Raw genomic sequence first — 14474 nt, forward strand, 5'->3', positions numbered from 1 at the left:
TACCGGCGCCGACTACCCTCTCCCCCAGCTGCCATAGAGTCTCCTTTCGGTACCAGAGCGGCCCTTCCACGGAGACCGCCCTCTCCCCCCCCTCCATAGGCTATGCGTCGCTGCGGAACAGCGCCCCCTGCTGTGCCGGCGGACTGCAGAGGCAGAGAAGTCTGACTCGTGGAAATGGGAGTTTTTTGAGGCTCAGCAGGGAAGCAGCTGCTACGGAGATGCTGAGCACGGCCCCGAGCAGCCATCACTGAACCATTTTACTCCCAAGGTCACTGCTGCCATACCAGAGATACGCAAAATAATCTGGTTTAATCCATTTCACGCACAAAAGACAGACGTAAAAGAAGAAATGCAATCAGATTACATGCCAGAAAAGGTCAGGAACACAGAACTGTGCTGTGAGTATAGGTGAGCAGCTGACACACTGCCAACTACACCATGTCAACATCAAGACTGAAGGTTCCCAGAGACCTTCACTGATAGTTTTACTCCCACACTTCACAGGGAGCGCAGATAAGCTTCCCCCACGCTCAGAGAAATCTGCCTCTCTCCAGCTCACAGCTGTCTGTGGTGCACTTTAGCTTCCCACTAAAGGAAACATTAAAGCACAAGTTGTGCATCATCCTCTCTATCAGCAGGGGTTTCTGCTACTGCAGTCCAGCACGGTTAACATTTAATACAGGTAAACCTCAGCTGGAGTAGAAATCCAGGCATACAGAACAGGGTCCTCTCCTTTGAGCAATTATTTCTTTGTTCCCACCTGGCAACCTCTCCGAACATATAGAACCTTTCCTCTTTTTCAGCTAGTGGGTTTCGTCTGGGCTCTTTCTGGAGACCCTTTTCTCCAAACAGTGTCAAGAACAGGTTTGTTTGTTGTTTTTAGGCAGAAATCAAAACCCTTCTCCAAATCCATTCACACTGCATAGGCAGCTATTACAAAGGAACAGAGAAGTTACTGATATCCAATTCGTGTCCCCAGGCGTGTCCCAACCACGCTTCAGAGGCTTTAGTATACACAGACACTGCATTAATTCAATTACCTAAAGCTGATAACCAGACAAGCTTCCACGGTTACCTTCCTTAAAGGCACAGCTGTCTTACACTGGGTCCAAGATTCAGCTTAGACCTCAGAACTTCTCCTTGCTCAGTGTGCTCCAAACTCTGAAACAGCTGAGGCATGTAACTGTTGAGAAAGAAATAACACCGTCTGTGGTCCTGTGCTTAAATCAATGCTTTGAAGAGGCCTATGAACAGTGTGACCTTGAAACCATTTTTCCTTTGTTCAAGAAATCTCAGATGGTACAGTAACGTATATCCTTGTGTACTTGCACTTACACCTTTAATACTCTATGTACACTCACCTGTACCCATCACCTCTTCAATACCACAATCTTCAGTAATATTATGTGGAGATAATAATGTTTTGTCAGCTCAAATATAAGAATTTGCTTTATTAGAGCAATGCTTGTTGGGATCATTGAATGAATCTGATGCAGTGTTTGAGCTGCTCAAGGACATCCCCTTTTATTTGGCTGACTTCATTTTGCTTTCTTGCTACCACCATTTCACATTCCCACTGCTTTAACAGTAGGTGTTCCTAGATCTAGAATATTACCCTCTTAACTAATATACCAGCATCCCCCACTGGCTTTCCCAATCATGGACCAGCGCATAAGAAAAAAAAAATAAAGCCACCACTTTATTTAGAGAAATCTTTTCTTTAATTGTCAGTCTGGAACGCTCTGATGAAAGCAGACTCAAACCGCCGAGGACAAAGTGATGGAAACTGCAGCCACGCCAGAAGTTGTCACATGGCAAAGAGGATAAGGAATGCCACCATCAAACAGAAGAGACCCATGGCCTCAGACAGGGCAAAGCCCAGGATGGCATAGGAGAAAAGCTGCTGCTTGAGAGATGGATTCCTGCATGTATACAAGGGGGAAAAAGAAAACAAAAAACAACAAAGTGAAGGTAGAAAAAAAAAGAAAAGGACCCACAGTGAGGGAAAAACAAAACACAACTAAACAAACCAGACCCCATATCACATCACAGAAAGCCAGGATTATGCCATACAGTCATCAAGCTTTGGAGGATGAACCAGATTTATGGCAGCTAGCCACCATGTGGAATGAAAAAGCCATGATTTTTCCCTGGGTTTAGTGATTGCTAGTAGCCTTGTAAAACCCCCAAAGCTAATTTCACATGCCCTGGTGGTACCAAGCAACAGTTGCCATTGATGACTAGTGCTTCATTCCTTCTAGGAGGAGGCAGAGCTCCACAGAACTTCTGCATCACCCAATAGTAAGTATAGAGTGGATTCAAACAGTTCAGGCACTTTCTTATTTGTTTAAATGAAATGATGGAATATAACATTTCTTTCACATTCCAGAGAGGAATGCTTCAGTTAAAGTATGTGATTCTACACACTACACGTATAGAGTAGAACATAAGCTCCAGAAAAAGCTCCACTCTTCTACCAAGTTTAGTGCTAGAAAGGAATAAATTCAAGCCAGCCTAACATCTTACTTACCTGGCATAGCCAATGATCAAGCTGCCAAACACTGTCCCAATACCTGCTCCTGAACCAGCCACCCCAACTGTGGCAGCACCAGCACCGATGAATTTAGCAGCAGTGTCAATATCCCGGGAAACTGCACTAGTTTGGAACTCACGGCGGGTCAGCTGTGGATAGGACACACCAGCTGGCTGTGGGATACATAAAAAACAGGTTAATGGCATCGAATCATCAATATGGAAGTCATCTTAATAAAACACATTTTCACCGTTTATAATCCACTCAGGACAGAGCAAAAAAAAAAAAAGAAACAAAACGCTCAGCTACCACTGGTCTGGGCTAGAAGCTATATCCTTTTACTAGCCATTCTGATGATGTAAAAATCTTACTCCTCCACCTCTGGAGGAGTCATCAAGACATCAAGCACAGAAATACAGGAGCCAATTTAATTTACCACATAAAAGAGTCTTACCTGTACAGCCTGAGCCTCAGGCCTGCTGAACACAGACACTGAAACGGGCCTGGCCAGAGCCCTGGAGCAGCACCGGAACTGAAGCAAAACAGATAATTAATTCCTACAGTTAGATGCACCCTCACCAATTCTCAGAAAAGAATAGTGTTAGAAAATTTTTGAAACTTTTCAAGACTGAAAAAAGCATATACAAGTTTAGAGTATTTCTAGTCTAGTCAGCTGGATGCAGCCCACAAGGAACGCTGTCACGGACCACATGCTGCAGGATCACAGCTGCTACTTCACAGTTCAACCATTATCACAACCCCAGAGGTTTCATTCCTAACTTGTATTTTGTGACAAAAGGATGACATCTCTGTGATAACTGCTTATCTCACACTGCTGTTGGGCTCAGAGCCCAACAAATGCTTGCAGGGACAGTGGGCATCACTCTGCAGTCACCAGAGGTCACCTTGTTCCCCCCCCCCCTTTATTTCCCAGGTGTAAAATGGCTTTGTGGGACCCTCTCTCAGCCAGGACTGCCCAGAGTTCTGATCGCAGCCCCATTGGGAAAGCCTCCTCAGCCACACGGCCCACTAAGCACCATTACACCCCTCTGCAGACAGTTCTTACCAGAGCCGGAGAGCTGAGGAGAGCCAAAGAAGTCGTCTGCATCTTGCTTTACCTATTACTAATAACGAGAAGAAGGAATTAGGAATCCCAGTGCTGCCACATCCGCCTCGCGGTCCAACCCTGCAGATCAAGAGATCCGCGTTTCTCTCTTCCCTCATTCTAAACACCCCAAAACCACCTCAGCACAACCGAGTCCCGGACGGAGCAAAGAGTCCCATCAAAGGGTACGGTCCCGGCCAGGCACCACCCCACCTGCCAGGCCCCAGGCCGCGGTGCCGCTCGAAGCCCAGGGGCCGCACACGGACCCCACCTGCACGGTGTCCGCTCCGGGCTGCGACGGCGGCGGCTGTGAAGGGAGAGGGCGCCCCCACCCCGCTCACCTTGCCGTGTCCCCCAGCGTCCTCCGCGCCGATTGGCTACCGCTACACGCGGCGCGCGGCATTCTGGGACAACATCCGCGCTCCCTATTGGCCGCGGTCAGGCAAGCTCCTCCCACCAACATCCGGGATAGCAGCACGAGGGGCGGGAGGACTGTGTTACGAAGCGGGCCTCCATTGGTTACTTATTTTCGCTACGCGCTCTGCGATTGGCTGGCGTCCTGGAGGTCTCCCAGAGGACCACGAGGTGCGCGGGCCACTCCTCGAACCATAGAGCTGACCATAGAGATGGCGGCCATTGCGGCGTGGGCTCGGCTGTCATCTCACGCTGCTCTCCGGTACACCGGAGGCTGTTGCGGCCTCTCCTGTTTCCCATTCCATAAATAAAGCTCGCTTCGAACACTGAAACGCGTCCTTGTGGTTTGTTGAAGCGCGGCCTCGCTTAGTGAAGCACCCCGCACCGAGGGGGCCGTGCTTGTGCCGCGGCACCGAACTACAAATCCCAGCAGCGCAGGCGGGGCTGAGCCTGGGGAGGCAGCCCTGGGCGGGGCGGCAGAGCCTGTCGAGCAGCGTTTTGCTTTTCCTGGTGCTCCGCTTCCTCCTCGGAGCTCGGAACTCTGCAGCTGTGCCTGTCGGTAAGTGAGCAGGGGCAGGGAGTGGGGTCCTGGGGATGCCCTGCAGTCCCGTTGCCCCTCTTCCTTCCCTCCACTTTCTTTTCAGGGCAGGGCGAAAGGCTGATTGTGGACGGGCTCGGTTGTTGCTGAGACGCTTTCACATTCGATTCCCGGCAGTGAGTGCAGATTCTGGGCCGGTGGAGCTGGGAGCGGCACCCCGTCCCACCCCACGGTTTATGTAGGGATGCTAACAAGGCTGTAGTCAGGGCACCCCCCGTGGCACGTAACTTGGCACATCAGCTTCCTGCCTGCAGCTGGAAATCAGCCTCACTTAAGAAGAGTTTGGTTGTTTGTTGTTTTTTTTGTTGTTGTTGTTGTATCATAGGATGGCTTGGGTTGGAAAGGACCTCAGAAATCACGTAGTTCCAACCCCCCTGCCAACCACTACATCAGAATGGGCAGGGCTTCATCCAAGCTGGCCTCTAGGGATAGGGTGCCTGTCCTTCTCTGGGCAGCCTGTGCTAGCACCTTTCTGCCCTCTCAGTGAGTAAATTATCCTTGATATCTCATCTGAATCTCTTATTTTAGTTTAAAAGTTTCCCTCTTGTCTTACTGCTATTTACCCGTGCAGAAGGTTGATTTCCTTCCTGCTTATAAGTATCAGAAGGCTGCTATCAGAGCATTCTCTTCCGCAGATTGCATTTTTGGAATGCTGCAGCTTATAAAGAAGACAAAATGATAGCAAAAGAAAACCAACCAAAAGTCTCCAGAAAGAGGTTGGGCTGTGAATATCAGAGGAAGCGTTCTATATTCCATATTGCTCTGTGTGAAGTATAATTATCTCATTACCTCGGCTGTGGGCTGGGACCATTATTCATTACCATCTGCAAAGGTGGGGCTGTGACCATTGCCTTAGTGGATGCAGCCTCACAGGACCTCTTCCTGCACTGATTCCTTCAAAACTGTTCATATAACAAATTTTGTGTTAATAAGATGTCTTTCTCCTCTACTTCCTGGAAATGGGCTGAATGCTGTATCATCAGCACAGCCTGTCTGGCCATTGGGATTGCTTTTCTCCAAGATTACAGTTATTTTTGCTAAAAACAACACTTTTTCTTCTTATTATTTTTTTTTTTTCCCCCAGCAGGATGCATTGTTTTGCTGCATCCAGGCACCGAATCCCACCAGCAGGCATGCATGCATGCTTTTGCTGCTACAAGGCACTGCTGCCTCTCTTCTGTGTAGTAGATTTTTAGGAAGGTCAGCAGGGTCTGGCTTATGGAATCCCAAGCAGGAGAGAGGCTGTTACATTACATGGACAGCCCTAGAGTTCCAGGCACTGTGGCTGGGAAGCAGTGGTCAGTCTTACGTTGCTAAAGAGGATCTGCAAACTGCCTTGGGTCTAAGGAGCAGTCTCATCACAGCAGTAGGGACTCCAGTGTTCCCATGTGCCTTGCTGATAAATATTGGTCCATGTGTAGAGGACCTTACAGCTCTGTCACTCACAAAATGTTCCTCTTCATATCCTTCCTGGACACGATTATAGTGGCAGCACGTGGAGATGAGATAATCACATTATGCTTTCTCCTCTTGTAGACTTCCACAATGGATGAGACTTCAGATGAACCTCCCACTTCTGCTGTCGTTTTAGACAGCGGCCACTTCTCCCAAGTCATCTTTAACAACGTGGAGAAATTTTATGTTCCTGGAGGAGACGTAACCTGTCACTATACTCTCACACAGAATATTGTTCCTCGTGGGAAGGACTGGGTGGGCATCTTCCGGGTGAGTGAGCACTGTGAAGCCAAGTATGAAGAGACAGCCACTGACAGAAACAAATTACTTGGCATTTATTTGATACTTCAGCATTAAGAAAGGTCTTAAGGCTTTGGTAGAAGAAAGTAAAGAATTTATTTTCAGCGATAACCTTTTGTCATGCAACATTTCTCTTGTGCTCAGGGACAGAGCAGACAACAGCCAGAACTGTTGTTACTTGAACAGCTTCAAGGCCAGTGAAACAGACCATGATTCACAGAATCTGTGAAGAACAATTGCATTAAAGACCATACTGGCACCACCTCTTCCAACATCTTTCCTACTTCAGTGCTCCCCTCACTTACCTAACACATTCCATAGAATAAGGCATAAACTGGTGAGAATCTTCGATTCATGCATAGATTACAACTCTTAAGAAGTCAGGATATCCTTACAAAAGTCCTCCCAACAGCTGGTCTATGTAGTAATACTGTCCAATTGCCATAGGATAAACGTGAAGTATGTAATCTCTTACAAGAATTTTGCTGTTGCAGGTGGGATGGAAGACCACCCGAGAATATTACACATTCATGTGGGCTCCTCAGCCCAGTGATGTCCATGGTGATACTGCTGTGCAGCAACAGATCCAGTTCAAAGGTGGGGAGAGGTTGGGTCACTCACATTATATATGTGCACATGCACAAACAGGCATGTACAGATAAAATCCCACACTGCTGCCACTAATAACTGTTATATTCAGAGTTACAACAGACTATCTTAGTAATGTGCTTTGGTAAACTTCAAATCCCAACAGCCTAACAGACAAAAAAATATTTCAAATCTACTGGGTTCTGCAATCCTGTCTGAATGATTTTGTTTGTGTTCCAATCACTATCACAAAGAACTAGTAATGATGGAGGAACAATATTAAAGTAAGATGTGTGTTTTCTTAGCTTTTGACTTCCTGTGCTATATAGTTAAGAGATTCAAGTAATTAGAAGCTGCATATGACAGTGTTGTTGTGTTTGTCTGAAGCTTATTACCTGCCCAAAGATGATGAATACTACCAGTTCTGCTACATTGACCAGGATGGTATGATCCGTGGAGCCAGTGTGCCTTTCCAGTTCAGAGCAGAGACTGAGGATGATATTCTGGTGGTTACCACACAGGTATGTATCCTCTCATCCCCTCCTTCTTCCTGCCTTTGCTTTTATTTGCCTTCCATTAGATGGGAATAAACGTGTGCGCATGGACAATAACTGAGGTGTTGTGAAGCCAGGCACATTTATTTTGCAGTGTCCTGCATACAGCTCTTTGGAGCATAGTAGTTTTTTATGCTTCCATTACAACTAAACAACTTTGCTTGCTAGGGAGAAGTGGAAGAGATTGAACAACTAAACAAAAATTTGCTTAAAGAAAATGAGCAGCTGCAAGCCAACTGTGCAAGTCTCCAAAAACAAAACACAGACCTGCAGGAAGACCTCAAGAAGACACAGGTAAAGCAAAAGTTCATATATGAAGTCAGAAGCTTTAATTCTGAAAGATAAGGTAAAAAGGCTGAGTCAGGTCATGCTCTGTTGTATGCTTCCAGGAGAAAATGAAAGTGCTTTCTTCCCATATTATCTGTACAACACTTCTCCTACAATAATAATAATAATGATGAACAAGAGGCATCATCAGACATGGGGTTCAGGAACATATGGGAAGGAGAGCTTTCAGAAATTCTTGGTAGGCTCTCCTGAAATTGCCTGCCCAGCCCTGTTCCTAACGTTCCTGTTTTCTCTTTCAGTTTTGCTCAGGGCTTTCTCTTTCAGTTTTGCTCAGGGCTCAGTGTAAACAAAACGGGGTCTGAAAGATACAAAGGAGAGATTTTCCTCCTTCAGGTGGGCTGCCTGGAAGCATTGCATTTTGCAGTTCCAGTGCAAAGGAGGACTTGAGTCCCATTTTTCATCCTACTGACCTCATTTTGATTTTCAGGAGCTACAAAATGTTTTGGAGTCCCTTAGGAGCAGCGCTGAAAAATTGGAGCTGGAGCTGAATTCCCTGAAAAAGGAAAATAAACACCTGAAGGAGCTGAATGAATGCAGAGAGGCAGAACTGCAACAGTAAGTGTATCTTTAAGATCAATTTAAACAGGATTCCATGTAAGCAAACATCTTACTGTTGTGGATTAAATTTCCATTTGTGAAAGCGTGGTGTGTTTTTGACTTGCTTTGAACAGATTCAAGGAGCAAATTCAGAGTGTAACCTCTGAAAAAGAACATCTGGAAACCAAACTGAAAACAGCCCTGGATCATGTCGATCAACTGCAGGTAGAAAACACATAACTTCCTTCCTTTGCTTTTATGGACAGTCTCTGATGGTCAGCCACAGGTTCTGGAGATTTGCTTCATGCACCTAAAAGAGCCTGTGCTTCTCAGTCATAACTATTTGTATTCACTTGCTGCCCACTCTTCTTTCTTCCTAGTCTCAACTTCTGAGTTATGAGAAGGAAATTAAAGACCTGGTTCATTCGGACCGTGACAAGACTAAGCAGTGTGAAAGTTTAAAGGAAGAGAATAACCAGTTATGCATGACTATAACTCAAAAGGTAAAACCTTCCCTGAATATCAGGATGCTTGGGGAAGCCAGGGAAGAGGCTGAATGGTGTCCCTTGCAGTGACTGGGTAGAAATAAAGTTCAATTTTAGGAAAAATCTAGGAGATTTCATGACAAAGAGAAATCTCTATGTTGGTATGGGTGTCCACACAGGTAGTTCTGTGAACACACCACCTTGCAGATTCTTGTAGTACACACATACATTTTAGCTTTGGAAGAGATGCCTGTCTGAGTAGACTTCATAATTCTGATTCTCTGTAGCAAGAAAATTCAATCTCTGTCTTCATCTTTTTTGATGAAGCAGGTAGGTGGGAATTCAGAATTGATAGTTAGCTGATTGCAAATTGTTACAACTAGGCAAAACTGTTTCAGGATGGAGACTTGTATAAATGAAACAATTTCAATCTGCCTAGACTACCTGCAGTTACTTCTAGCTCCAACAGGAAGCTGACGAGTAACTGGTGAGAGGCAGCAACCTTGCTGGTTTCCTGTATGCTTACGTTTTGTCCCTTTCTCATTTTTACTACTGTTGATTTGGCATTTAATAATCAAAAAAATGAAGAGATGGAATATAGTCAGAATGCCACGAAACAACCTTTACAATGTAAAGTTTCTATTCTATAATTTAATGTTCTGCCTCACATCCAGACCTGACACCTTCTTTCTTTGATGTTTCCTTTGCAACTCTACCTGTGAAACTCTGGGAATTCTGATCAGGAAAAGCAAATGAAAGAACTTAAGCATTGCCTGGAGCACTTGAACGGATCAGAGGCCAAGCTGACACGTCGTCTGCAGAATGAACAGGTGTCCAGCATTTCCAGGGGTGCAGCTGGGGGGGGTGGTCTCAAAAGTGCTGAGTACAGAGCTCTGCTATATTGTATAGAATTTGCTGGCGTCTGTGTAGGGGAATTGACATTTACTTAAAGTCCTGTTGTCCACCCTTTTTCAAATTGCAGAACCATCACAATTTCCCTGTGATGTTACAGATGCCTATACATATAACAATGGTCAAAAGGTTTGCTTTTCTTAGGTAACTCCTGCAGATCTTTTAGGAACAATTCACAGACTTCAGCTCTGAAAATCACACTTTGAAGGAACGTGAAAAAGAGAAAAGGGAATGACATTTTCATTCTGCTGAAGGAACCATCATTGGCAATGTTTGAAGCCTCCATGTTAACATCTTTTGCCTGTTGTCCTTTGTGGTTTTCTAAAGGTGTTTCCCTTTCTGCATGTGCTACTCAGGATAATTCTGGAGGCTCTGCTCTGACTTTGAAAATTAGGTGCCCAAAATAGATGTGATTACCTCTGCTGTGATGCCAAATGCTCAGGGTTCTTACAGTGATACTTTGAGAATGACTGCAGAATCCCTACGGACTCTAGCTTATCTAATTTATTGATTTAATACAAGATTCATTCTTAAGGATGTACTAGCTATCCAGTCAATGCAGATGTCAGAGTACCAGGAAATATGTCAGGCTTGGAGGGCTCTTACCAGCTGGGGTAGAATTGTTGTCATTCCTTTTCTTTAACCTCTCACTTTGACTTGTTGTACATCCTCCCTGGAGGTCACATCATCCTCTCGTGCTGTAATGAAAATACAGAGCTTAAGTGGTTGGTGACACAGAGTTGTCCTAGGTCAAAATCTACAAAATGGTAAAACTCTTGTTTCAAGTGAAGGTTTATTTGTTGGTAATAAATGCAGTTAGAAGCTGCATGTATATGTGAACATTGCTTGGAGCTGTCATCTTTTTGTTTGCCAGTGTCCCACAATTCAGCTAATAACACTCTTCCTTCATAGCAAAAAACCAATGACTTAATGAAAGAGCTTGAAGAGCAGAGGCGTTTGTTTCAGGCTTTGCAAGCAAAAAAGAAGGAATCTGATCTGGAAAATCAGGTGAGAACTTGTCACAAGTCCCTTACATTTTTCACACATTGAAAAAAAACCACAAGTCTGACCATCTAGTGTTCAGTTCCATTGACCCTTCCACCAAACAGATTGCTACCTGTGCCTTTACAACTGCAAGATTCTCTTCTGTCTTTTCAAATGTATTACTCTATTGCAGTCATCCTGTCTGCTTTTCTAAGCAGGCCACAGAATAGATCCTTGCACTTCCTTTCCTCACTTTCTGTTAAGCAGGACTAAGACTGAGCTATCTAAAAACTTAAGAGCAATTTTTATTCTGGTTTTAGAAGATCTATCTTAGTTCATTGTGTAACTTCTCACTGAAATGTTCTCCTGAGCTCCTGGAAATCAATTCTACCCTTCTGTCCTTTGCAGAAACTAAGGAAAGAGAACGATTCCCTCCTGAGGCATCTCTCTCAGCCTAGAGATATTTCTTCCTCTTTTGTTTTTTCAGCTCCTGAAGACTTTGTATTTGGAAACCCATATCATGGTGAGAATACTTTACATTCTGTCTGATACCACAAATACATGGCAGTAAGGGTCTCAGCCAACTGTCCTCCCTTTCAAATTGGATGCTGTAGAGAATGCATTCTTAGCAGCACCTGCGTAGCTTTGCATGTGTGCAGATGACTTGGCAGCTGCAAAATGCTGCCAGATGTTAAGAGCTGATTTAATTCATCAGCAGTCTGTCATTTTCTGCAGAAAGAGACAACCATTACCTAGCTCATTTGTCAGTGGGACAGCGAGTTCTGTAGCTATGTCCAGTTTCTATAGTCCTAAATGTAGAGGTTTAGATCCAGAGCCTCACATTTCAAGAATTATTAATTATTGACACATTACACTGTTAATCATTTCAAGTGGCTGAATGAATTTCTTTTTTTTCCCCCCCCAGCTGCAGGAGCAAAACGGGTAAGAGCCACAGGAATTGTAAGTAAAGGAGACATGAATGGATGTGAATTAGTGGTATACAGACAAAAATTATAGTTCAAAATGGGAAGCACCAAGTTCAGTTCTGTAGCTTGTTGTCCACTTATTGTTTTAGTCCTGGTAATATAGTGGACAATAAAATGGAACCATGTACACTTCTATTTAGTAGAATTAGTAACATGTTAGGGAAGAGAAGTTCTGTTCACCTTAATCTTTAAAGAACAACTTTTGGCAGCATCAAATGTCAGAATGAGCAGCTGCTAAATACCTTATTATTTTGTATTGTAGACATGGACATGTGCCATTTAGGAATTTTAAGTGTTGTTTAGAGAAGCTTGGAAACATTTGAAAACTTCAGTGTATCACAAGTCAGAAAGACTTGTCCAAAGCTGATAATATCTGACTAGCAATTTTTTTCTTCTTTTTGAAGAAAAAATACAAATACAAATTTAAAATTGTCTTCATTTGCATTTCCTTTGTACTTCAGGATTCTATCAGGAAATGCCCCATATGCAATGGCGTTTTTCCTGATGATATTGAAACAAGAGACTACGAGGCCCACGTGCAGGGCCATATTCTGGAGTGCCCAGTCTGCAATCGAGCCTTTGAAAAGTCCAATCAGCAGGTGTTTGAAGACCATATGTTGTGCCATAGCCTGGAACGATTATGAATCCTTATCTGTTCTGTAGAATAGGTGGCAGAGGCTGCAGCTTGGAATAGACAAAGTTATTCTAGAGACTTGATCTATGCTAGTAAGAAATGGAATTGTCATCCCCTTAAGTCCTCTGTCTTGGATCAAACAACTGTGCTTGCTAGATGAGTTACAAATCCTGTAATTAATAACTATCCAAGTAGGGCCAAATAATAGATCTAGTACAGCAGTACTCTGCTGATACAGGTCCATTATAGTGGTTTTATTATTCAGTAGAGCACTGTGATTGCTAACCAAAGAGCAGAAGCATTGCATAATCTTTTAGGACCACACCTTCAGTCTGGTTCAGCTTCTGGAACATAAGAGTTAAATACTAATAAATACAGAAGTCTAAATAAGAATATATTTTCCTTTCTTCTTTTGCCTTTAGTCATAAAAAAGTGAAATATATATTTATAAAGAAAATACTTATTTGTAGATCTAAAGGTTTAGGGTTCTTCTTACAGCTGAGCAGGCAATATAGCTTAGTGTAGAACGAGGTGCATGCACTGTTGTCCCTTTTTTCCTGTATGACCAGACTGAAAGTAAATGATGATACGATCTGTGCTTGTGCGGTCACTCTGACACTGTCCTGTCATGCATCCATCTCATGGCGAGGGAACCCTGATGTTTATGAAACAGGGAAAGTCAGAATGGCCTGGAGCCCATAGGAAAGCAGTAGCTGAGTTGTCATGAGAGTACTGAGGATAAATGGGCTCTCAGTCTTGAAACTGGGCATCCTCATTTAAAGGAAGAGATGAAAACCCTCATGACTTAAAATGAAGAGGCTGTCCTCAAACCAAAACATCGTGATTGAAAACTGCTAAGTGCCTTGGGACATTACAATGCTTTGTGGATGGATTATCCAGTTACTATTTTTATTTCTGCTTTGGGATTTTCAGATTATGATTAACAGTTCTTTTGTCCATGCACATACAAATGGGTGAAGTTTTATTATCCAGCTGAAACAAGAGAAAATCATAAGAAGTTTACATAGAGTTTTAAGACTATTAAGAGTAACAAAGACTTTATAATATTTTGATTCTACACATAATTTTTTTTAATCTAGGTTTAAATGGAGTATTTCTGTCTTTAAGATGTACTATACTGTAAGCATTATTTTAAAAAATCTGTAACAGAAAATAAGAGCAGACAAAAAATAAAAGCTGTACTGAGAAAGTCCTTGAAAAAGATGTCAAGTTATTTAAATAAATTGGAGGAATTGTTGGTGTCTTAATGGAGCAATTTGCAAGTCTTCGATTACTTTCTGAAGCTTTTCTCTAACAAAGTACTTAAGCACATCTCTGAGTAACTTTTAGCAGGCAACATAATATCTCAATGGTTAGTGGGGCTGCTGCTGTCTGATTGTATATATTTAACTGGCAGATCTTCATTGGCTTCTCTCAGCATAGGAATATATCAAGGAAGCCAAAGGATAGGATGTTATTCATTACTATAATGTATATCAACATTCCTGACGTATCTTTATCCCAATTTTGGCAATCAAATATTCTGTCAGCACGAGGCTAATTTTTAACTGAGCACCTGTTTTCTCAGGAAATACCCCACTGTTTTTCAAGAAAATGCTCCCTCCCCAAAGCTTTTCTACGCATCCTCATTTAAAATTACATTTTCATTCTTTTCCTACTTTACATCTTGGCAGAAGCAGATCAAATGCAGAGAGTCACAGAAGCAGACTTTATTAAAGCTCCAGCAGTTCGCCCAAATACCACTTACCAGCCCTGCTCATTTTCTACACTGTTGTTAATGCTGGCTTTAGCAGCTCAAATCCTCAAGCCTAGCCCTGTCATTAGTGGTTAGTTGTGTTACAGTGTTAGCTACGTCCCTGAGCTACCAGTGCCAAGTGCTGATGTTGCTTCCACCCCTTGTACTCTGGTGCCTACCATTTTCTGCTTGCCACCTCCTACCATCTCCACAAAACCTCACAGCCTGTTTTGAGGTGCCAGCCATAGGACACAGACAGCAAGCAGGTGGCCGGCAGAGGGGGTC

The 14474-nt window shown here is 43.6% G+C and overlaps 2 protein-coding genes across 5 annotated transcripts; one reads left to right on the forward strand and one right to left on the reverse strand.

The window, feature by feature from the left end:
* Positions 1-1698: 1698 nt before the first annotated feature.
* ATP5MC1 (ATP synthase membrane subunit c locus 1) lies at positions 1699-4032 on the reverse strand. Of its 3 annotated transcripts, none has more exons than XM_010724569.3 (5): positions 3980-4032; positions 3600-3657; positions 2988-3065; positions 2531-2706; positions 1699-1922 (listed from the first exon to the last, which is right to left on the reverse strand). In XM_010724569.3, exons 2-5 carry the CDS (start codon positions 3639-3641, stop codon positions 1808-1810), a joined length of 411 nt encoding a protein of 136 aa, XP_010722871.1. In that variant the 5' UTR covers positions 3642-3657; positions 3980-4032; the 3' UTR covers positions 1699-1807. The 3 variants fall into 3 exon arrangements, with proteins under 3 accessions (XP_010722871.1, XP_010722870.1, XP_010722872.1); XM_010724568.3 differs by having other exon boundaries at positions 3910-4018; XM_010724570.3 differs by lacking the exon at positions 3980-4032 and adding an exon at positions 3852-3977.
* A 470-nt stretch (positions 4033-4502) lies between these two features.
* CALCOCO2 (calcium binding and coiled-coil domain 2) lies at positions 4503-13646 on the forward strand. 2 transcript variants are annotated; one of them, XM_010724571.2, is made up of 13 exons: positions 4503-4611; positions 6187-6375; positions 6900-7002; positions 7381-7514; positions 7716-7841; positions 8323-8450; positions 8567-8657; positions 8813-8935; positions 9661-9747; positions 10742-10837; positions 11222-11336; positions 11739-11773; positions 12261-13646. In XM_010724571.2, exons 2-13 carry the CDS (start codon positions 6196-6198, stop codon positions 12441-12443), a joined length of 1401 nt encoding a protein of 466 aa, XP_010722873.1. In that variant the 5' UTR covers positions 4503-4611; positions 6187-6195; the 3' UTR covers positions 12444-13646. The 2 variants fall into 2 exon arrangements, with proteins under 2 accessions (XP_010722873.1, XP_010722874.1); XM_010724572.2 differs by having other exon boundaries at positions 11739-11755.
* The last annotated feature ends 828 nt before the right edge of the window (positions 13647-14474 follow it).

This window comes from Meleagris gallopavo, chromosome 29 (assembly GCF_000146605.3).
Source record: "Meleagris gallopavo isolate NT-WF06-2002-E0010 breed Aviagen turkey brand Nicholas breeding stock chromosome 29, Turkey_5.1, whole genome shotgun sequence".
Taxonomy (NCBI): domain Eukaryota; kingdom Metazoa; phylum Chordata; class Aves; order Galliformes; family Phasianidae; genus Meleagris; species Meleagris gallopavo.